The sequence below is a fragment of the Plasmodium relictum genome (genome assembly GCF_900005765.1).
Source record: "Plasmodium relictum strain SGS1 genome assembly, chromosome: 12".
In the NCBI taxonomy this organism is placed as follows: domain Eukaryota; phylum Apicomplexa; class Aconoidasida; order Haemosporida; family Plasmodiidae; genus Plasmodium; species Plasmodium relictum.
In genome coordinates this window covers 1141068-1165480 of record NC_041690.1, presented here as the reverse complement: position 1 = coordinate 1165480, position 24413 = coordinate 1141068, and the positions used below count along the sequence as shown (strand labels likewise).

General features: G+C 18.6%; 7 protein-coding genes across 7 annotated transcripts; 3 read left to right on the top strand and 4 right to left on the bottom strand.

Annotated features, from left to right (window-relative positions):
- Positions 1-1046: 1046 nt before the first annotated feature.
- PRELSG_1230800 (conserved Plasmodium protein, unknown function) lies at positions 1047-1609 on the top strand (the record flags this gene model as incomplete). The annotated part of the gene is made up of 2 exons (XM_028678101.1): positions 1047-1074; positions 1260-1609. The coding sequence occupies 2 exons, from the start codon at positions 1047-1049 to the stop codon at positions 1607-1609; spliced, it is 378 nt and encodes a 125-aa protein (XP_028534424.1).
- A 60-nt stretch (positions 1610-1669) lies between these two features.
- PRELSG_1230700 (DNA polymerase delta interacting protein, putative) lies at positions 1670-4069 on the top strand (the record flags this gene model as incomplete). Its single annotated transcript, XM_028678099.1, has 1 exon — positions 1670-4069. One exon carries the CDS (start codon positions 1670-1672, stop codon positions 4067-4069), a length of 2400 nt encoding a protein of 799 aa, XP_028534423.1.
- Positions 4070-4796: 727 nt separating this feature from the next.
- On the bottom strand, positions 4797-9521 carry PRELSG_1230600 (zinc finger protein, putative; the record flags this gene model as incomplete). Its single annotated transcript, XM_028678098.1, has 2 exons — positions 4797-7412; positions 7569-9521. The coding sequence occupies 2 exons, from the start codon at positions 9519-9521 to the stop codon at positions 4797-4799; spliced, it is 4569 nt and encodes a 1522-aa protein (XP_028534422.1).
- A 1282-nt stretch (positions 9522-10803) lies between these two features.
- On the bottom strand, positions 10804-15995 carry PRELSG_1230500 (conserved Plasmodium protein, unknown function; the record flags this gene model as incomplete). The annotated part of the gene is made up of 6 exons (XM_028678097.1): positions 10804-10854; positions 10966-11023; positions 11147-11208; positions 11491-15226; positions 15325-15550; positions 15803-15995. 6 exons carry the CDS (start codon positions 15993-15995, stop codon positions 10804-10806), a joined length of 4326 nt encoding a protein of 1441 aa, XP_028534421.1.
- A 960-nt stretch (positions 15996-16955) lies between these two features.
- On the bottom strand, positions 16956-18605 carry PRELSG_1230400 (S-adenosylmethionine-dependent methyltransferase, putative; the record flags this gene model as incomplete). Its single annotated transcript, XM_028678096.1, has 1 exon — positions 16956-18605. One exon carries the CDS (start codon positions 18603-18605, stop codon positions 16956-16958), a length of 1650 nt encoding a protein of 549 aa, XP_028534420.1.
- A 935-nt stretch (positions 18606-19540) lies between these two features.
- PRELSG_1230300 (conserved Plasmodium protein, unknown function) lies at positions 19541-22213 on the top strand (the record flags this gene model as incomplete). Its single annotated transcript, XM_028678095.1, has 1 exon — positions 19541-22213. One exon carries the CDS (start codon positions 19541-19543, stop codon positions 22211-22213), a length of 2673 nt encoding a protein of 890 aa, XP_028534419.1.
- A 786-nt stretch (positions 22214-22999) lies between these two features.
- On the bottom strand, positions 23000-24298 carry PRELSG_1230200 (conserved Plasmodium protein, unknown function; the record flags this gene model as incomplete). Its single annotated transcript, XM_028678094.1, has 1 exon — positions 23000-24298. One exon carries the CDS (start codon positions 24296-24298, stop codon positions 23000-23002), a length of 1299 nt encoding a protein of 432 aa, XP_028534418.1.
- Between the last annotated feature and the right edge of the window lie 115 nt (positions 24299-24413).

The following is a 24413-nucleotide window of genomic DNA, read 5'->3' as shown; positions in this document are numbered from 1 at the left end:
GCATTCCATAAAACATATATATATACATAATTATATAATTATATAAAAAGGAAAATTACAAAATTTTATAAAATCATAGAAATTAATAATCAATTCTTTAAAAAAAAAAAAAAAAGAAAAAAGAAAATTTAATTTTTTTTGTAAAAAAAATTGATCAGTTTGTTCTTCATGCCCATTTTTACACTTTTTAAAAACATATCTTTATAATTTAGAATCATTTTAAATTTTTTTTTTCTCTTTTTTTTTTTTGTAAAATATAATTAAATTTAATATATTTATACAAAGTTCTTAATCATATTATAAATATTACATTTTAATAAAAAAAAAAAAAAATTGTAAGTTGGAGAAAATTATATAAAACTTTTTTTATCGTATATGCTTTCCGATAAAAATGTATTAATTGATGTTTTTTCTAATTAAAATATACATTTATTTACATAAATATAATTTTTTTATAGTAGTAATTTATTATATATCATGTTTAAAATTATATTTTATAGGCATTAATAAATTTTTATAATATTTTGCATAAAAAAAAAAAATATATTTAAAAAAGATAAAAATATATATATATATATATATAAGCAAAAATATTTTGACTTACTACATGCAATGTAACTTAATTTTTTTTCAGGGAAAGAAAAAATAAAAATGTTTTACAACATACTATTTATACTGAAATTTTTATTTTTAATGTATTTCATAATTATAATAATTTAATATTCTTTTTTTTTTTTTTTTAAATCTAAAAAATAATATCTTTATATATATAGAATTAATACTTGTTTATGTATATTCATATAAACAAATATTAATAAATACAAATTTAGATTTTTTTAATTATTAAAAAAAAAAGAGAATATATACCTTTTACCATATATTTATTAAGCTTGCATATAGAAATTATAGATTGCTTTGTAGTATTTATTTTTAAGTTATTCAACAATATCATTATTCAAATTTTAAAATATTTCAGTTTGAAAATTACAAACAATATCAAAGTTATTATCTTTATATTATTTTTCTAGTTTTTTTAGTTAATAATAATGATAAGTCATCAAAATGACTTTGCAGGTAATACCTTAAAACTATTTCGTCTTAAAAAAAAAAATTTGAATAAAATTTTTTTTTAATATTTAATATTTTATAATTTATTATACAATTGTTTTGATGTCACAGTTTGTTTTATTTATTTTTATTCCTTTTTTTTTTTTTTTTAAATATTATGTGATTGCATTTTTTTTTTTCTTTTGTTTCAGGATTAAATAGCTTGAGAACTAAAAATATAAATGAAATTGCAGAATTAGTTAAAAAGGCTAAAGAAAATAAGAAAAATTTAAATATTGATTGTAATGAAGAGGAAAACTTAAAACATTTAAAAAATTTTGCTGAAAATCAAGGGAATTGTTTCAATATATGTAAAAATAATTTAATTAAAAGATTTGAAAAAGATATAACTGAATATAAAAATTTTAGTTATAAGAATAATATTAATTTCAATGAAAAAAATATGAAAAATTTGGAAAAGGAATATAAAGATATAGAACATCAACTTTGCTTTTATACTTGTGCAAGAAAATATTCTCATTTACTTGGTGACAACAAATAAGCATGTCATCATTATTTATTATTTTTGAATAAACAATTCTGATTTAAGATTATACATATAATGGAAAATAAAAATACAAAAAAAGTTTTATTAACATTTGGATCAGAATATGGTACAGCTTATGATTGCTGTAGAAATATATTTTTTGAATTGTATACACATTTTGATATTGATTTTTTTTGTTTAAACGATGTTAATTTAATGAGTTTCTATAAATACGAAAATATTATTATAATTGTTAGTACTACCGGATATGGTTTTTATACACATAATATGTCGAAGTTTTGGGAATCTTTATACAATAACAATGTTATGTTTTATGAAAATATTTATTTTCATTTATTTGGTTTAGGTGACAGCTCATATGAGAATTATAATATGGTAGCTAAAAAATTAAAAAAAAAACTAAAATCATTAGGTGCTAATATTGTTAATTATAATTTAGGTAATTATCAACATCCATCTATGCATTTCACTAATTTTATTATATGGAAAAATAATGTATATGAATTTTTTAGAAAAAAATATTTTTATTTCGAAATAAATTATGATATTCCTCATTTATATAACATAAAATATATTTATAAAGATGAAGATATTGAAAATATCAAAGCAAAAAAGATAAACAATAAGAAAAATGAAGGAAACATTTATATAAATGAGAAGAGTGATCATAATGATAATACAAATTTATGCAGTATTAATTTAAGCAAATTAAATATTGATATTAATAATAATATCAATGCAAATAAGTTAAATAAAAATATAAATCACTCAAAGAAATATCTAGATAATGATATAACATTAAAAAAAGAAAAGGAAATGAAACTTTTAGATTATGAAAAAAAAAGTATTAATCAATATAAAGTATCCAGTGATGTTAACTATGAGAATTTTAATTTGGATGAACATTTTTGCAAATCATTAAAATTTATGAAATTTGAAGTGTTAAGAAATGAAAGATATACTAATAAATCATATTATCAAGATGTTAGATATATTAATTTAAGGTCCTCACACAACTTTAATGTTAGTAGTTTAATAAAGGTTCATCCTTTTTTAGAAGAAAATAGAACAAAAGAAATTTTAAATTTATTAAAAATTAATTACAATGATTATATAGTTATTGAGAATAATTGCGTAAGCAATTTAAGAAATACATATATTCCTTTTAATAAAAAAATTAGAGTATTAGATTTATTCATATATTTTCTAGATCTCAGTAAAATTGTTACACCATTTTTCTTTTTTTATTTAAGCAAAAAAACGGAAAGTGAAATTCACAGAAAGAAGTTTTTAGAGTTGGCAGACACTGTTAATATATCAGATTATTACTCATATATATATCAAGATAAAAGATCTTATTATGATATTTTTTATGATTTTTATAGTTATGTAAGTGTGGATATAGGCTTTCTTATTAACACATTACCGCATATACAAGAAAGGAGTTATTCAATTTTGAATACATTAACATCATATAACTTATTAAAAAATTTCAATATTTATAACTTGTATTATTTTAGCATTCATCCTTCGTTTTCATCCTTTATTCATTTTCTGAAAAATATTTACATAAAGAACATATTAAATTTTTTTTCCTTTTGTAGAGAAGTATATAAATTAAAATATTCTTATTTAATAAAGAATAAAATAAATCAAAATAAATATAATATAATTGAATTGCTAGTATGCTTATATGAATATGAAATAAATAAGAATAAAAAATTAAAAGGATTATGTTCCAATTATTTAATTAATTTGAATCCAGGATCTTTTATATATTCAAAAATTGAAAATAGCTTAATATTCATGAATAAAAACATATTTAATTTAAATTATAGAATTATTTACATTTGCACAGGTGTTGCTTTTAGTAGTCTGTTATCTGTTATTCGACATCGCCATTATTTGTATAAAAACCAAGAAAGAATAAATAAAAAAAAAAAAATTTCTAATTATGCAGAAAAAGATTTAGTATTTTTAGGTTTTAGATATAAATTGCAAGATTTTTATTTTCAGGAAGAGCTATTAGATTATTTGTATTTTAATTATATATATGTGGCATTTTCAAGAGATGTGGAAAATTTCTTTTTTTATAACAAAGAATTATTAAACAATTCTGATAATAATGATGATTATTTACAACCAAGAGAAAATCACGAATTAGTAAATTTTAATATAGATTATGATGAAATGAAAAAAGCTTTGAAAAAAAAAAAAAAAATTTATGTAACTGATATAATATTAATGTTTCAAAATGATATATATGATTTAATAAAAAAAAAAAATACTATAATATTAATTGCAGGAAAATCTCGCCCATTTTCACAAAATTTAATTAAAACGTTCGCTAGTATTATAAAACAAAAAGAGCAAAATAAAACAATGGAAGAAATCAATTTATTTTTAAAAAAAAAAATTGATGACTTCTCAATTATATTAGAATCTTGGTATTAACTTTTAAAAAATAAAAAGAAGGAAAAAGAAGTTTAATTAAATATAAGGAATCAAAAATTATATAATCCTTTGTAAAACAAAAATAACATATATATATGTAAAGTAATAATAATTAAATGGATACTTCACAAAAAAAAAAATAAAATAAAATAAAACATTTTATATGACATAATTAAAAACATTAGATATAATTATATTACATTTATATTTTTATTATGTTTTTAAAGCAGTACAAAGTAAAATGAAATGAATAAATAAATAACTTAATATATATATAACCTAAAAAAATAATGTAATAAAAAAAAAATGAAATGAAAAGAAAATGCATTTATAATAAAATATCAAAATATAAGCAATAAAATATTCTGTTTTTTTTTTTTTTTTTTTAAAATAATATGTATATAGTTTATTAATAATAATGAAAAAAAAAAATATTTAAAATTTAATAGAAAAAATGTATTAATAATACTTTTTTTTTTTTCCATATTTTTTGCATAGATTTCGCAAATGGTACTTTTTTAATTGTTCTTATAAAAATATAGAAAAAAAGTTAAAACAGTACCTTTTTATATACTTTTTAAATAACTTAATTTTATTTATCCCTTAATATATAATAAAAAAAAGTATTATTAGTTATTTAAATTAAATTATTTTTTTTATTTTCCAAAATAAAAACATATAAGATATTTACTCAAAAAAATAAAAAATTCAATCATTTTTTTCCTTTTCATAAAACACTTTCACATAGTTCACATATTTTTCTTTCATAAGGATTTTCATATGTACACATAGTACATTTTTTTAATTTATTTTTTTTTTTAATAGTGTAAGTAACATTAAGTTCAGATGCATTTAAATAAGATTTGCTATTTGTATCTAAGGAAGAATCATTTTTTCTGTTTAATTTATTTTGTTTATCTTTTTTATTGTTAACATTTTTAATATTATAATTATTGTTATTAGTTTTTTTTTTATTTTCTTCTGTTGAAGGAAGTAAAGGAAATTCATCTGAACTATATGTTTTAAAAATATTTTGATTATTTTTATTTTTACTTTTATTTTTTTTTTTATTTTTATTTTCCTTTATCGAAGGTAATAAAGGAAATTCATCTGGATTATATGATTTGGAAAAGGTTTGGTCATTTTTATTTATATTTTTTTTTGTTTTATCTTCGTCATTATTACCACTTAATAAAGGATAATTATTATAACTAAAATCTTTTTGTTTGCTACTCGATTTTTTTACATTGCATTCATTTTCTTTTTTTTTTTCATTATTAGTTAATATTTTTTTATTATGAGAAATATTTTTAGTATTTTTACTTAGTACATGATTCGAATTTCCTGAGTTGTCTTTATTTCCTTTCTTATTATTTTTTGGTGATATAGATATATTTTTTATATCTTCTTTTTTAGATTCTATTAAAGGTGGATAATCTATATCAATATTTACATTTTTTGAATTAAATATTTGTTCTTTATTCATTTCTACTTTGTTTTTATATGAATTATTAATTTTTGTGTTACTTAATGTGCTAGAATTATTAAAGTTATCAATAAGGGATGGGAATTCTTTATTTTTAGAATAGGTATTACAACTTGAAGTCATTATAGTATTTACATAGAAATAAATAAAGTATAACTCATTTAATTTCGTACTTTTTATTATATTTAAAAATCTGTTCCTTAGTGACAAAGATATATCATATAAATTAACATTTATTTTAACATCATTTATATTTAATTTTTCCGAATCTTTATAACTTTTATTATTATTTCTTTTTAAAATTATTTCAATATCTTTTCTAATTCTATAATATTCAGGTCCAGTAGACAAACATTCTTCCAATGCTTTTGCATTAACAAAACTACTTAAATCTTTTGATATACTAGTTAATGATACTAAATCTACGTCGTATGATATTCTATTTAGTATTTTTTTTTTGTTTTCATTAGATATATTAATCATTTTATTTATGCTTTGTTCTCTCATATATGCTGCAAAATAATTACTTAAAAATAAATAAAAAAAAGATACTAAATTTAAATTTGGTTGAACATAGTATAGTAAATCTAACACTACTTTTCTTGTTATATCCCATTTTTTATCATATATATTATTAATTATGTTAGCATTATATTTTTTTTTTTTTAAACATTTTTTAATTAACTGATCGATATCTTCTAATTCTGTAAAATCATTTTGTGCCTTTATAGCATTCAGCAAACAATTTGAGCTTTTTTCTTTTTCATTAATTTTATTTTCGTTTTTTTTATAAACTATAGGTATTAAAATGTTACATGAATCTTCTTTTTTTTCTATTTTATTTATATTATTGTATGTATCATTACATAATAAAGAAATGCTTTTTAAAAAGGTACAAATCTTTTCAAAACTATATTTATCTACTTTAAAAAATAAAAAAATTAAATATAGAAATCCATATTTACTTAAGTGAGTTAAGTTTACATTTGTGTTTGATTCTATTATTTTTTTTAACTTTACCATTTCCTTTTCATATTTATATATGTGTTGAGTTTTTTGTGAATTGTAATTGTTTTTTATGTTATCTATATTTATTATCTTTTCTAAATTTACGTATCTTTCATTTAAATAAAGGAAGAAAAAAGAATAATATAGAATAAAGGATCTATTAATAATTATATTAAAAAATAAATATAAATAATTTTTTTCTAAGTCTTCTTTATTATATAACAGGTATTCTATTTTTTCTATTATGTAATCAAAGAATAATTTGAATACAAAAAAATTATTCTTATTTATGGGAAAGTCCTCATTTATAATATTTTTATTTAGTTCAATTATTTCTTCTTGAGAAAAATATAAATTGGAATTATTTTTAGATAAATTTTGAAAAACATTTAAGATAACTTCTACATCTGTTTTTATAAGATACAGAAAAAAATGCTTCTTAATGCTAAAATAATTTATGAAATTTACAACTTTGCATTCAATATAAAAATCAAAATACCATGAATCGTAAAACCTTTTAAAATTATATATGCATTTGTGATTTTTAATATGAAATGACTCTTTATTATCTGTTGTAGAATCATTTTCTTTTACGTAATCAGATATATTCTTATTTTCTTTTTCTCTAATGTTATTATTAGCATTATTTCTTAATTCACTATAAGAAGCCCCTGCTATGGAAAGTGTTATCTTATTTTTTTTATTATGACCTTTTTCTTCATGTTTTTCTGCTAAATGAAAACATAAATCGATTTTATTGTCAAAAACAACAAAGATGCATTGTTCATATAAACATGGGTAATGCCTTTTTTTATAATGTTCGAACAAATTTATATAATCTCTGTATACCTATAAAAAAAAAAGATATATGTAAAAATAATTAGAATATATATATATATATATATATATATATATATATAAATTATTTAATGAACTCAATTTATAAATTATTTTAATCGTATATATTAAACAAGTAATAATAATATTTTTTTTTTTTCCCCTTACGTGAAGATGTAACTCGTCATAATAAATAATTTCTTCCATTTCATTTTTTACAATATCACTATTTTCATTAGGTTTTTTGTTAAAGCAAAATTTACAAAAAAAATGATACTTATTTATATGATTCATGTAGGAATCATAATCATATAAATAAAATCCACATAAATGGCAATATATATGTCTTATTTTATATTTATTTTCAGATATTTTTTCACCACATTCTATATGATTTTTTAAAAATCTTTTATAGAACAAATTATACTCAAATAAAAATATATTATCACTATTTCCAACACAAATATCACAATATATTCTATTATGCTCACTTATATGTCTACATAAATCACTTAATCTAGTATAGCAATCATATTTTAAGTGGTTTAGAATATTTATATTATCTAAATTAGTAAAACATGCTTTACAAAATATATCTATAACTTTAAAATAATCATCTGATAATTCCGATTCTTCTTCTCTAATATAAAATAAGCTTTTTGTATGTTGCTGATATCTATCATATATAGAATCATTTTTTTTTCTTAATATTTCTTTATCATTATTTATGTAAATTTTCTCAAAATATTTATCTATTTTGTTATTCAATTTATATTTTTCTATCTTTTTGTTTTGAATTTTCGTCCAATAATCAATGCATGGGGACAATAAACAAACATAATTTGTTAGAAGTGTTGATAAGCTAAATATATAAAAATATTCAAAGAAAATATTTTTTTGTGTGTCTAGAAATATTTTAGAAAAAAATGCATATCTTTTATCAGAATTAATACAATTTAATAAATATTTTATTCTTTTTTTTTTCCACTTTATGTACTTTTCATAATAAAAAAATAAATACATATTTTCACTTTTTTTCTCTGTACTTATTTTTAATTTATTTTCCTCATTTTTTTTTAAAATTTTTTGTAAAATAATAATATCATCGTAATATGATGAAAAGACTTTTTTTAATTCAGTTTTTATTGTTGTTGTTTCCTCTTCTGCTACAATTTCATTTTCATCACAATCTAAATTTTTTTTTTTATCTTTTTCTTTTACTTCACATGAAGAATATTTTTTACTGTGAATATTTTTGTTTATTTCATCTTCTTTGCTATTATGTTTTTCTTTAAAAAAACTTTTGTTTATTTCGTTATATTCACATGATTTATTTACTAAGCATTGTTCCTTTTCCTTTTCTAACAATGTATGTAATAAATTATCGTAGGTAAAATATGTATAAAAGTTATTTAAACATATGAATATATATTCATTCTGTTCTTTACAAAAAGGGCATTTCATTTTCACTTTATCAATACCACATTTATATTTTTCATCTTTTATATCTTTTCCTCTATGCTGTGATTTAATACTTTCATTATAATATTCATTATTTTCTATATATGTTATATTATTCCTATTTATGCTATTATTTATTACAGAATTATTATTTCTTATATTATTATTTATATTATTATTTTCATTATCTTTTTCTTTTTTCTCCATATTTAACAATCGATAAAAACAAAGAAAACAAAAAGTATGATTACAATCTTGAATACATACAAATTTAATTAATTCAAAACATAAACTACATTCAATGAATTTAAAATCAAGTTCTACTTTTTTTAATTCAAAATTACTAATTTTATATTCTTCGTCATTCATTTCTTTCAAACAGTAATTTTCATTTCCTTCTTTTTCTCTTATTATTTTCTCTACTTCTTTTTTTACTATTTTATTTCCATTTTTTTTTATATTATCAATTAAACTATTATAAATAATTAAATTATTTTCTATTCTAAATATGTCAGCATCACAATAGCTGAATAATTTTCTTATATGATAAGAAATATTAATATACTTTATTTTTTCTATTTGTAAATTTTTATCATCATGAGAATTTAGTATTTCATATTTATTATTAATTCGAACAATATTATCTCTACTTCTATACATTTTCTTTTTTTTTAAATAATATATATATATCTATTATAAAGATATAAATATATATGTATCTAATACAAGGATATATATATATATATATACGTGCAAAATTATATATATAGCTCTATTAAAATTCTGAAATTTTATAAGATGTAAAAAAAAAAAAAAATATAAATATAAAACAAGACGTAGAAAAAATTTTAAAAAAGAAAAATTATTTATTCCATAACGCTAATTTATCTTAATTTTATCCTTATATAATTTATTTAAATGAATATTAGTTTCATATTATTATTTATTTATTCATTTTTTTTTTTTTTTTTGTTATTTTGGTTATATTTTGTTTTGATTGTATATCATGTTTCAATTCATTTTCATTCCATTATAATTTCTTTTTTTTTTTTTTTTAATTATCTATATTATGGTATATTTTTTTTTTTTTTTCTCAATAATGGTATGAAATCTTTTGAGCATTAGTATAACATTATTTTTATTTTTTTTTTTTTAATATATATACATATGAAATGTCGAACAATGAAAAAAAAAAAAAAAATTCATATAACCTTTATACATATCATAATAATTCGTTTTTAAATATATAAATAAATTCCTATTACCTATTATTTTTTATTTGGAAGTAATTTAAGCATTTATATAGTACATTACTTTAGCTATATAGATTGACATATATATTTATAAATGGCTTGTCAATTTTTTATTTTATGTAACATTTTTTTTTAATAAGAACGTGTTAAAAAAAAAAATTTACTATAAAATTAAGAAATTGCCCTTTTTATTTCTGTAGAATTTTTTTTATTTTTTGTTTCCTTTTATTTTTTAAAACAATAGATGAGAAAAAGGATGATTATACTAAATCATAAAAAATTGTATCTAATTTTTTTGAAACTTAAAAATGAATAAAAAATTGTCAAGTTTATGTGTATTTTTTTAAAGAACAAAAGTAGATAAATTTCTATATACAAAAAATAAAAACAAAAAAAATATTTATCATAATTAGAATAATACAAAAAAAAAAAAAAAAAAAAAAATATTACTTACATATTAATGATATTAACAATAAATTTATGTTAAGATATGTATTTAATTCATTTCTGGAATTTTTTTTTTTTTTGAAAGTACAAAAAAAAAAAAAGGAATTTGCAGAATTAAAGAAACAAGCTATGTAAATATTATTTATTATATTTTTTTTTTAAATTTTAAAACTATTTAAAATAAATTTCAAATTCTTAAATATTATGAAAAAGGAAATTAAAAAGAAATTACTAATATAATTCTAAATATATTTTTCAGAAAATTTATTGTATGAATCTATCCAAATTTTATACTGAAAATATAAAAAAAAAAATGTGTATATATATATAAATGTGTTGTGCGCATGTTTAGTTTATGTATACAATAAAATGTGCATATATATTATTCTTTTTTTTATTTCTACCTCATTAGAATATCTTTTATTTTTAGGAAAATGAAAAAAATATCTTTCATGTGTTCCTCTGCATATAGGATAAAAAAAAAAAAAATGATATGTACTTTTTAGTTATATAAAATAGGATGAAAAAAAAAAATATATATATATAGTTATAAAAACACATATATTCATATTCATTTTATTTTACATCCATAAATTCTGTAATATTTCTGCCTTTTTATTTTCAATATGCTTAAAAAATAATGGTGTCTGAAAAAAGGAAAAAATAAAAAATTTTAAATACATACTCTAGCATATTTTTAAATGTATGTTATTAAAAAGAATTAGATATTATGAACTGAAGATATTAAAACAAAAATTTGTTACAGCTTAAAGAGAAACATATATTTAAATTAAAAATGAAAAGTAATCACATTTAATGTAATTTAAATATGAAAGAAAAAAAAAAAATTCATATTAATAAAGTTAAAAAAATTAAATATATATGAAGACAATGAAATATTTTATTCTATAATATATATATATATTTACCTCTATTAGCTTTAGAAAAATAATAGAAAATGTTGGATTGTAAAAGGATAAATAATAAAAGAGCTTTATAAAATAATCAATAGCATTATTATGAAATAATTTACTTAAAGAATTAGATTTTGTTTGATTAATATCAATCAATGTATGAGCATACAAAAAAAATTTCCATAAATTCTTCTCTTTCATATTTTTGAAATCTTCAAAATAGAAATGTAATTCCTTTAATATAATATTTTGTAAAACTGGAATACTTTTCACAGTACTAATGTATAATATTCTATTTAATATCATATGATATAGGTACCCATATAAATTCAGATATTTTATATATATATTTATTAGTTTTTTTTCTTTAAAAAAATTCAAAAAAATAAAACAAATTTTTAAAATATATGGCAAATACTTTTTAATTTTTCCTTTGTAATTTAACTTCTTAAGTAATTCATCTGAAATTTCATAAAAAAAGTTTATTGAATAATTTTTATTTTTTGTTGTATCCTTTTCTAATTTATCATATTTACATTTTAATGGAACATTTATATTGTCCTCATATTTAGTATTAGCATCTTTTAAATATATAAATATTGATGCTATATTATTATTTATCAAAAATTGATTATCACTAATAGTACTATTCATATCATTAATGTAGTCTATTAGTTTTCTTCCGATTTGATTAAACATGCTTTTTTCTTTTATTGCATGAATATCACTATCATAAATTTGGTGTATTTCATTATAATCATTCAATTTTTTTTCTTTATCAAAATTTACTATATTTTCATCATTCTTTGAATAATAATTATTAATTTCCCTCATAATATCATTTTTATTCATATTAAAATTATTATTATTTATTAAATCTCTTACCTCCATTTTAATATTGCTGCATTTGCCACTATTTTTAAAAGTTTTGTTCTTTAAATTTATTTTATTTTCTTGCACACTTTTTGTCCCACTTATATGCTGATGAAAAGAATATTCTCTAATATTATTATTACTTTGTGCAAATATAAAATTTTTTTTTTCGAGATAAAAGAATTCATCAATAATTGAAAAAAAGTTTTTAATTTTTATATAATCTAGTTGTGGTATATTTAATAATGTAGATAATAATAAAATACTATTTTTTTCTTTAGTTTTATTTAATTTATCAATATTGTCTTCATCAAAAAAATCAAAAAAAGAAATAAAATTATTTTCTATATTATTTGGAATTACTATATAATTTAGAACATTCATTAAAGGTATTTTTAAATAACTTTCCTTGCAAATATTAAAAAATAACTTTAAATTACTACTCTTTACTTCCCTCTTCATATATATATTTTCAAAAAATCCTTTCTTAGTTTCATTCGAATTTTTCAAGAAACCTCTTTCCATTTTTAAATTTGATTCTATCTTTTTTTTTTCTTTTTTTTGTAAAGGAATATTTCTGTTAGTATTATTTAAAGTAAATGATTTTAAAGTACTGAACTCTTTGTTCTTCTCTTCGTTATAATTTTTACATTCCTTTTCCGTATATTCTTTTTTATTTTCATATTTTTCTTGTTGAAAACACTTTTGTTCAAGATTTTGTTCATTTTCCTCTTCATTTTCATAGGCTATGCTTTCCTTATCTTCATATATATTCCATTCATATTCATTTACTTTACTATAATCTTCACTACCGTTTTCAATAATATCTTCATTTTTCTTTTTTTTATTGCAGCTATCATAAGAAAGGCTATCATCTTTATCTTCATCATTTGTATCTTCATTTTCTTCATCACTACCCTTAATTTCTTTATCATTATCCTTATTTTCATACTCTTCGCATAAATCATAATTTTTTTCATTTTCACCTCCATTTTCATCTTCATTTTCATCTTCATTTTCATCTTCATTTTCATCTTCATTTTCATCTTCATTTTCATCTTCATTTTCATCTCCATTTTCATCTGTTGTTTCTTTGTGTTTTTTAAAACTTTCGTTTTTTTGCCTCATTCTTTCTTGCAATTTTAATGTATCCTCGGAATAAAATGCATTTTTTCGTTTATTTATTTTTACTGATTTTTTTTTTTTTTCTTCGTACTCAATTTTATCCACAGCATATTTAATTAAGGAAAAAAAATTGTTATAAATACCAAAATAGAAAAGAGAAATCCAAAATTTAATATTATTTTTGAATGTTAAAATATTAAAATTATTTTTATAAAAATAAAAACATATGCCTTCAATAATTGAAAACTTTAATAATATGTTATTAAATAGTAAGGAATATTCATATAAATCGTCAATATTCTTTATTTTAAGATATTTTTGAGTTTTATTAATTATTTCTTGTATTTTAATTTCATCACCAAAACTTAGAATTCCATCTTTTATAATATTATTAATAAATTCAATAATGTAAAAATATTTATCTATACTTAACATTTCTTCATCATTTATATTGTATTTTTCTTTGTATTGTAAGCATAGCATTAATCTTAAGTTACTATAAAACATATTATCAAAAGGTAATAATGTTCTGCTTTCACAGTATTCATTCATATTAATTTTATATTTATTTTTTTCGATATAAATTTCTTTACTCATTTCAATGTTTTCTTTTATTTTAGTGTTCTCAACGTTATCCTTATTATTTTTATTGTAACTATTATTATTCATTTTTTTACATAAACTTTTGTCGTTGACTTCATTAATTTGTTTGTCTAGTTTTACGGAAACATTTTCCATGTTATTCTGCTCATTTAAAGCATTTAAATTTATTTTAATTTTTTTCGCTTTTTTTTCCTCTTCATTTATTATTAAACATCTTTTAAAAGTACTTTTTTCTTCGCAATAATTATTATTATTATTCCTAAAAGTCCTTCCTTCTTTTTTTTCATCATTACTTAATTTGATTTTTTCCTTTTTCATATCATATATATAATTTTTTTCTTCTTTTTTTCTTTTCTTTAAAAATTGAAATGAGGTATTATTATGGTTATATTCATGGAGTTCTATGTAATATAATTTGAATTCACTTTTATAATTCACTTCATTATTTTGTGAATTTTCTCTTTTATTCATAATTTTATCAAAACAAATTTGCAATTTTTTCAGTTTATTTTCGAAATCATTAGATATTTGGAGAGAATTAGAATTTAAGTTCTTGCAAATGCTTTCGTATATTTTATTATTTATGTTAATTTCATTACATTCATTTTCTTTATTATTTTCATTGGATTCTTTACTTTCGCTTACTATATTATCTTCATTAATTTTAATTGATGATATATTATCACTGTTATTCTTTTTATTTTTTTTATTACATTTTGTATTAGAATATGAAGAATGGGAAGCATTTTCTTTTTCATTTAAAATAGATTCTAAACATTTAAGTCGTATAATATGTACGCATAAATTATATAAAAATCTTTTTTCCTTCTCTTCTCCTATTAACTCTATTATTTTATTTATTAAATTATTTATGATATCATAACTATTTTTTATTTTCATTCGTAAAACTATTTCTTCAATGATATGTTCAACTTCTTCACAAAATTTATCAGGGCATAATGTCCATATTTTTCTTTTAACCTTTACTGAGGTTATTTCATAAAAATATTTAGCAGCAGGTGTTTTTTCAACTAATATATTTAAAATACATAATGGAATAATATCTATTTTTTCTAACAATATAGAAAAAAGTGGTTGTATTTCACGTACTTGAAACATTAATATCATCTTTTTAGCAAGCTCAATTAAACTACAAATATATATATTAAAAAAATAATAATAATAATAAGCAAATATATATATAGACAAATAAAAAAATTTCAAATGTATTTTTATTTTTTTAAATACCATTTTTGTGATTTATCTATAGAATTAATTTTATTTATAAACTTGGGAGTCAAATAATTATCAAAAACATTTTTGTATGTAATGTGCTTAGGAACATTTAAAAATTTTAAAAAATCAACTAAACCAGACAAAACAATATCTTGGAATGATTGAGTTTTTTGCCAAACCTTACAGGCATTTACGGCTGGGTATCTATTCTCTTCATCATTTTTCAATTTATAGTTATCTAAATAAAAATAGACAAATATTAATAATTTTTTTTTAATTTTATATTTTATATTTTTATAAATTAGTATTTTATATTTTAATTTATTTTTTATTCGTTTTTTTTTTTTTTTTATCTAAATATTTATTTTATACTTTATTTTTTCTATTTTAATTTGTCACATTTTATATTTTTGTTAATTTTATTTTATTTCTTTTTTAACTTAATTATTTATCTTATTTTATTTTATTTTATTTTTTTTTTTGTTTTTACATTCTATCCATCTAATTAAAGCATTTCTCCCAGCTGGACCACAATTTAAGCTCTTCTTAACTAGTAGCTCATTTTTTTTTTTGAAATTTTTTATATTTTTTTTATTAAATAATTTAATGTATTTCAACTTTTTTTTTTTTTTTTTTTCAGTATACTTCTTTTGATTAAAATTAAAATTCCAACCAGTACTCATAACTCATGAAAAATAAATATTTATATAAAAAAAAGCTTAATATTCATGTTTATACACTTATGTGTAGTAAATATATTATTAGTAATATTACACTAAATAAAAATAATAAATTAAAAAAAAAAAAAATATCAATAAAAGCAAGAACAATTATAAATCTGTCTCACAATACATATATAAAATATTATTCATATTTCTATTCTTCTATTTTTTATTTTATATATATATATCAACTAAAAATAATCACATTATAAAAAAAAATCACACATGCAACAAATTTTTATTTATTTACGGGACATTGTTTTTAGTTTTAGTACAAATGTTAAAAAATACCTTAGTAATAATAAATAACATAATATGCTTTCATAAATTTATTATTTATTCTTTTTTATACTATTGTTTTTAATATTACTATTATATAAAAATATTATATAATTAGATAAATATAATAAAGAATTGTAAGGGGAAAAAAAAAATATATACAATTTTTTTTTTTTTTTTTTTGCTTCATTTCTATTATAATTTTTATATATTTATGTAAAATGAAATGTTTTTATATTTTTTATTTCATTTTATTTTAAAAAAAATATTAATGATTTATATTATATGTTATTTTTTTTAATACATTTGGTATAATTTTTTTTTTTAAATAAAAAATTAAATATACATCAAAATATTTAAGCATTTGTCTTTTTAAAAAATAAATCTTTATCTAAATATTTTTTATGTTCAGACAAGAATATTAGAATCATATAAAAATCATAAACTAATGTAACATTGAAAAATTAAGATGTTAAGAAAATAGAATTTAAAATATTATTATTTAAATATTAGAAAATTAAAATTTCCTAATTAAAGTATATTATTTTTTGTGAATTGACTCTAAAAATTTTAATTGTTACTGTAAATAGTTTTTGATAAAAAAAAAAAAAGGTTAAAAAAAAATGGTTAATACAAATATAGTTAAGTAATCATTAAAAGAATAGAAGTTAAATATTTTGTTTCTGGTAAAGAAACATGAATTGGATGATCAGAACTAATTCTTCCTTCACCTATTACTATACCATCGCATTTAGACCAATTTAATGATTTTCTTATGCATAAATTTAATTCATTATAACCAATTAATTTATTACAACTTGATACAAATACATAACCCGGCTTCTGTATTATTTTAAACGATATAAACAAAAGTTTTTGGTAAATTTTTAATGCAGATGGTAATAAATAATTGTTACGTGCTAAGGGAGGAGGATCTATTAATATAACATCATATTTTTTTTTGAAAAATTCTAAGTTATTGTTTTTAATTAATAATTTTTCTATATCTTCTATATCTTCTATATGTTTATTATTCTTATTCATTTGGTAAATGAATATGTTTTGAATATCTGAAAAGATATCTTCTTTTTGCTTACATTTATCATCATTTAGGTTCGTTGTTTCTGAGTTGTCCTCATCAATTTTAAAAGATTTTTTTTCTTCTTCTTCTTTTATGTTTAATGAAATAAAATCATTTTTATTATATTTCATTTCACCATTTTTTTTGGATGTAAGTAAGATAAACTTATCATTATTTTTTAAAGTTGTTTTGTCGTGAGTATTTGTAATTTGTGCATTTAAACTTATATTAAGAAAATTCTTAACACATGAATGAACAAAATTTATTTTATCTAAAACATTATTATAGTGAGCTGATTTTATTCCATTTTTAATCGCTAGATAAGATGAATCAACACATGTTACTTCTTTAGCTCCATAGTAAGCTAACGTAATACCAAAAGAACCAACATAAGAAAATAAATCTAAAACATTTTTATTCTTACAAAAGGGAATTAGCATCGATCGATTATATCTCTGATCATAATACCACCCTGTTTTTTGTCCTTTCAATATATCAACAAAAAAAGTTACCCCATTTTCTCTAATTTCTATTGGTGATTTATATAACCCTTTATATACTTCTTTTTTTAAAGGTAATTTTTCTAGTTTTCTTATTTGACTATCATTTTTTAAAATAATTATGTTAGGGTTTAATACATTTTCTATACTCTTCAATATAATATTTAATAATATATCCATTCCACTTGCATTAATTTGAACGCATATCAATTTGTTATATTTATCAATGATAATACCTGGTAATAAATCACTTTCAGCATTAACAACTCTAAAATAATTATCATTATTAAATAACTCTAATCTTTTCTGATATGCTCTCTTTATTCTATTATTAAAAAAGTCTTCATTTATACAATCATTTATATTTCTACTCAAAATACGTGATGATATAACAGAATTTTTATTGTATATCCCTATTCCTATATTTTCATTATGTTCATCTTTTATATTTACTAAGCATGGGCTATACAAAAATAAATCTTCAGCATTTTTCACATCTTTTGAATATAACCATGGATAACCATTTAACACATTTTTAACACATCTTTCATTTATAATTAATGTTGGTCTTTTAATTGGATTGTCATTATAATTTATATTTGTGTGATACTTATTACATTGTAAAAAGTTTCTTTTGAATAACCAATAATTATATTTATTTTTCACATAAAAAAATAATTTATCTTTAGGAAATAAAAAAAATGTCACCATAATATTTTAACATCATTTTAATTTTTTTGAAAAAATGAAGTATTTTAAAATAAGTTAAATAAACCTTTTTATCCTTATATTTAAAATATTTATATATATATATATGTAAATAATTTAAATTTTAATATATATAAAAATAATTATCATAATAAGTATATACTTTCTTTTATTATAAATATAGCATTTTTTAAATTATATTTTATAAATTATACATATGAATATATATATATTTATTTAATTATTTATTTCAGGTATTTTTGCACTTTATATATTTTATTTTTTTTTTTTACCTTTTTTCTATAAATTTATTTTTTATGATTCATGTTTCCTAATATATAATTAATGAATATTAATGATTACGTTTTCTTTTTCTAATAAATTAATTTTACACAAGTATTATTTCTACAAGATCAACTTTATGAATTACTATTTTTTTTTTTTTAAATAATTTTTCTCAGAATTTTATTTTTTGTGTTTTATATTAAAAAAAAAATAAAATAAAATAAAAATAACTTCAAAATTTATTTTATTTTTTTTTTTTTCATATAAAATGCATATTTATTAAAATATAAATTATTCAAAGAAAAATGAAAAAATGTAATTTTAAGAGAAATGAATGATATACAAGTGAAAAATTAAACTGCAAATTTGAAGAATATTACGAAAAAATGACAATTCAAAAATAAAATTATATTATAAAAAAAATATATATGCATATAGGATTTTTTAGTATAAAATTTTTTTTTTGAAGAAATAAGTTAATGATTTAATATACAAATGTTTGTCAAAGTTTTTTTTTTTCAAATAAAAACAATGAAATAAGCATATTAAAAATTCTTTATGGTTAACTAAAAATAGAGAGTTTATACTGTTTTTCATTTTTTATATTTATAATATCCCAAAAAAAAAAAAAAGTAAATAAATAAATCTTCAAAATGTATAACGGAATTGGATTAAAAACACCAAGAGGTTCAGGTACTAATGGATATATTCAAATGAATATAGCTCATATTCGTCATGCTAGGAATAATTTAAGAGAATATGAAAAATTTCGAAATGAAGTAAAGATGAATAATATAGTAGACAAAAAATATACCTGTGATTATTCTATTATTGAGCATTCTGAAAAAAGAAAAATAGAACTAGATGTTTTATTATATGAAGAAAAAATGAAAGAAGAAGGCAAAGAAAATATTGAGGAGTTAGTTAATAATTATAGAAATAAATTATATGATGAATACTATAAAAATAAAAAAATTGAAGAAAAATACAATGTTAATTCAAATCGTCCTATTGACGCAAATGAAAATACTCATATTCTTAATGAAAAAAAAAGAAGGCAAATAAAAAATTTTGAAAAAATTCTGAAGATTAACAAAGAGAAGAAGAAAGATAAAATAGAAGATTTAAGTTATGACAAGAAAGAGAATCATTCGAATAAAGTAGAACATAATGGAGAAAAAAAAAAAAGGAAAAAAAAAAAAAAAAAAAAAAANGAAAAAATATCTATTTCATCATATTCAGGTGATTCAAATGATTCAAATGATTCAAATGATTCAAGTGATTCAAATAGTTCAAATAATTCAAATGATTCAAATAGTTCAAATAATTCAAATGATTCAAATAGTTCAAATAATTCAAATGATTCAAATAGTTCAAATAATTCAAATGATTCAAATAGTTCAAATAATTCAAATGATTCAAATAGTTCAAATAATTCAAATGATTCAAATAGTTCAAATAATTCAAATGATTCAAATAGTTCAAATAATTCAAATGATTCAAATAGTTCAAATAATTCAAGTGATTCAAATGATTCAAATAATTCAAATGATTCAAGCGATTCAAATGGTTCAAGCGATTCAAGTTGTTCAAATGATTCAAGTTATTCAAATAATTCAAGTTATTTAAATGATTCAAGTAATTCAAGTTATTCAAAAGATTCAAGTAAATCAAGCTATTCAGTAACCTCAAGAAGTTCAAACTCTTCAGAAGATTCAAAGAATAAAAATAAGTTAATAAATAAAAATTCTTTGAAAAATTCAAAGGATTTATCTCATTCAAGAAATTCATACATTGATCCATCCATTAAATTAAAGTTAAAGAAATATGAAAGGAAAAATATCTTTAATAATAAAAAAAATAAAAGAAACTACTCAAGCAGTCAATACTCAAATACAAATTCAACCATTAGTAGTAATGTAAGTAGTGTAAATGAAAAAAAGAGAAGAAGCAATAAAAAAAATTTACATATATATGGAAGTGATAATGATTCTGATTTTATTCACAAAAAGAATGATAAAAAGAAAAGGAACGATAGTGAAAGTAGTATTTCATCACAAGATAAGAAAAAAAAAAAGAAATTTAAAAGTTATCCTATGAATCATGAGAAATTAAAAGATAATTTGAAAAATTCAAAAAAAAATAATCTTTTAAGCAACGAAGAAACTTTAAGGATAATCAAAAATATTAAAAAATATTACAGTAAAAAAAAAAGTAATTCTATAAATAGTGAATATAAAAAATCCTCTGAATCAAATTTATCTGTTAGTAGTAACTCATCACTTGATAAAAAAAAAAATAAGGAGAGAGTGAGGTCTTTGGAAAATGTTAATAATTCACATTTATCTTGTAATAATAAAAATATATTAAATAAAAAAAGGGTTACTTACGATAGCATTTCTTATAGTTCAAGTTGTGATTCTCACAATAGTACGGGAGATGAAGAACAAAAAACAAATGTACATTTGAAAAGGGATAAAGAAAAAAAAAAAAAAAAAAAAGTAAGTGATAGAAAATTCGTAGGATATAAAAAGAGCAAAGATGATTATATAGAAAAATTAGATAGCATAAAAAAAAAATTAGAAAAAACAAAAAGGAGAGAAGAAAGTGGAGGTAGAGATGAAAGTGAAGTAAAAGGAGAAACTAAAAGAAAAAGAGAAAGAATAATTGAAAGAGGAAGAGAAAGTAAAAGCGAAAGCGAAATTGAAACTCAAACTAAAAGAAAAAGAGAGAGAGAAAAAGAAAGAAAAAGAAAAAAAGAAGGAATCAATAAGGGAGAAAGTGAAATAGAAAGAGAAACTGAAAGAAAAAGAGAAGGAAAGAGAGAGATAGAAAGAGAGAAAGAGAAAGAGAAAGAGAAAGAGAAAGAGAAAGAGAAAGAGAAGGAGAAAGAGAAAGAGAAAGAGAAAGAGATAGATAGATATAGATATAGAGATAGAGATGTAGATAGAAATGGAAATGGAGAAAAAAAAAGAGAAGGAATAGATAAAAAAGAAAGTGAACCTGGAATTGAAACTAAAAGAAAAAAAGAGATAAAAAGAGAAAGATATGAAAAAACTGAAGGAGAAAATGTAATAGAAAGAGAAAATGAAAAAAAAAAGGATAAGGAAAGAGAGAGAAAAAGAAAAAAGGAAAGAGAACCTGAAATTGAAACTAAAAGAAAAAAAGAGATGAAAAGAAGAAGAGAAGAAGAAAGTGAAGGAGAATGTGTAATAGAAAGCGAAAATGAAAAAAAAAAGGATAAGGAAAGAGAGAAAAAAAGAAAAAAGGAAAGAGAAAGAATAAGTAAAAGAGAAGCTGAAATTAAAATTGAAAAAAAAAAGTGAAGTAGGAAATGAAATTGAAAGTGAAACTGAAAGAAAAAAAAGGAAAGAAAAAAAAAAAGAAAAAGAGCAAGAATAAATAAAAGAAAAAGTAAAAGAGATATCGAAATAAAAAGGGGAAAAGAAAAAAGGAAGCACAAGGAAAAAGATAAAGTAAAAAATATAAAAAGAAATGTAATACAAACAAAAAAAGTAAGAGGTAGTGTAAAAACAAGAAAAATTAATAAAGAACAAGTGCAAAAAAGGGAAAAAGAGGGGATAGTGTATTACACAAAATAGATGTTACCTAAAAATGAATTTGGTTAATTAAAAAAAAAAAAATTCTAATATATCTTTAAAGAATAATTATATTTATATTGATAGTTAAAAATTCACTTGTTTTAAATATGAAAGATATAAGTAGATAAATTTTAAAATTATACATTTATTTTATTTTTTGATGCAATTCTAAATATTAAATGTAAAGGATAAAGAATCTTATTAAAATATGTATGTTTTATAACAAATACATTTCTTATTCGTTTTTAAAATAATAAATATGATTATTTTTTTATTCGATTTTTTTTTTTTTTTTTGGATAAGGGAATCCTAGTTAAGAAAAATTATATATGATATTCACAATAATAAAAATTAAGATTTAAAAAAATAATTTGAAGTACAGAAGTATAAATAATAATATTTTAAAATTTTAATATTTTAAGACATAAGCAAATAATTACTGTTATTAAAAACAATTTGAAAAAAAAAAAAAACATAAAGATAAGAAATATATATAAATGTATAAAAATATCAATTTCTACTTTTATTTTTAAACCATTGTAATAAGCCACCTAGAAGACTTACAGTTTCAAATTCAATTTTATTATTATTTAAAGATTGCAAAAAATCATCATAATTATTTTTGGAAATCATATCATCCTCATTTAAATCAATTAATTGAGAATTTTTAAAGAATGCATCACCCCCAACGGTGATTACTTTTCCTTTAGTAAAATATTCTATCCATGAATAATATAAGTATTTAATCAATAAAGTGATTGCCCAAGCGACAGGAGCAATTATAAATAGGAATAATGATAAAGTAAATTTATACGTATTTTTTTTTTCTAAACTAAATAATTCATTATAAAAAGGACTAACATTATGCCAAAGAGAGAAATTTTTTTGAATTAAATTGTAAAAATAATCTACACAAACACTATCACATATAATTAAAATATTTATATCTTTTTTTTGTGGGGGTATATAAAAATCAGAATATAATTCTGTTTTTTTAATTTGCTTTCTTAAATTATTTATTTCATCATATGCTGTTTCATTAAAGAAGGAAAATATTTTTTGTTTTAAATTTTTTTTTTTAACATTTTTATCTTTATTAGCATTGTTACTAACGTCACTACCAAATGGGATATAAAATTTAGATTTTATTATTTTTAACAATGTGGAATGGAAATTATAAGTTAAATATAAGGCATTTTCTACTATTAATGCTTTATAAAAATTAGGAGATATGTTTTGCAAATTGTTTTCAATATCATTTTTATTTTTTTTATCTTCGATTACTCCATTTTTACTTTTTGTATTTTCTTCACTATTAATAATAAAATAATATAATAAGGAAAATACTTCTTTAGGATTGCTAAATATTGCTGTACCAATGCTTGTAAGTTCAGTTAATCTATCCCTACCTAAGCAAAAGTGTGGAATATTTAAAAGAAGGCATTGTTGAATAATTGAAATATACTGACCATTAACTTTTTTTAAATTTGAATGAATAGAATCAATCATTTTTCTTTGAACTATATTAGCTCTATTAAATGATTTTAATATTTTGTGATAATCAACATATCCAATTCCTAGTACTACAAAATCATATTTTGTTTTTGTAATATGTTTAATTATGCTCATATTTTTTATTTCTAATTTTTCTTCATTTTTTTTGTTACATGGACTTACGTCAAAAATGCTTAATGCCAAATTTTTGTCACTCCATTTTAATTTTAATTTTTTATATTCTACATCATTAATATTCCATTTTATATTTTCGTTTATGTTATTTTTACACCTCAGCACTATACTTTTTAACATTTTTTAACTTTTTTTTTTTTTTCTGCAACCATTAGATCTATTTTTTTTTTTTTTTTTGTGTAAATAATTTTAATTAATAATTAAAAGCATCAAGTAATATAAAGGTACTTCTTTA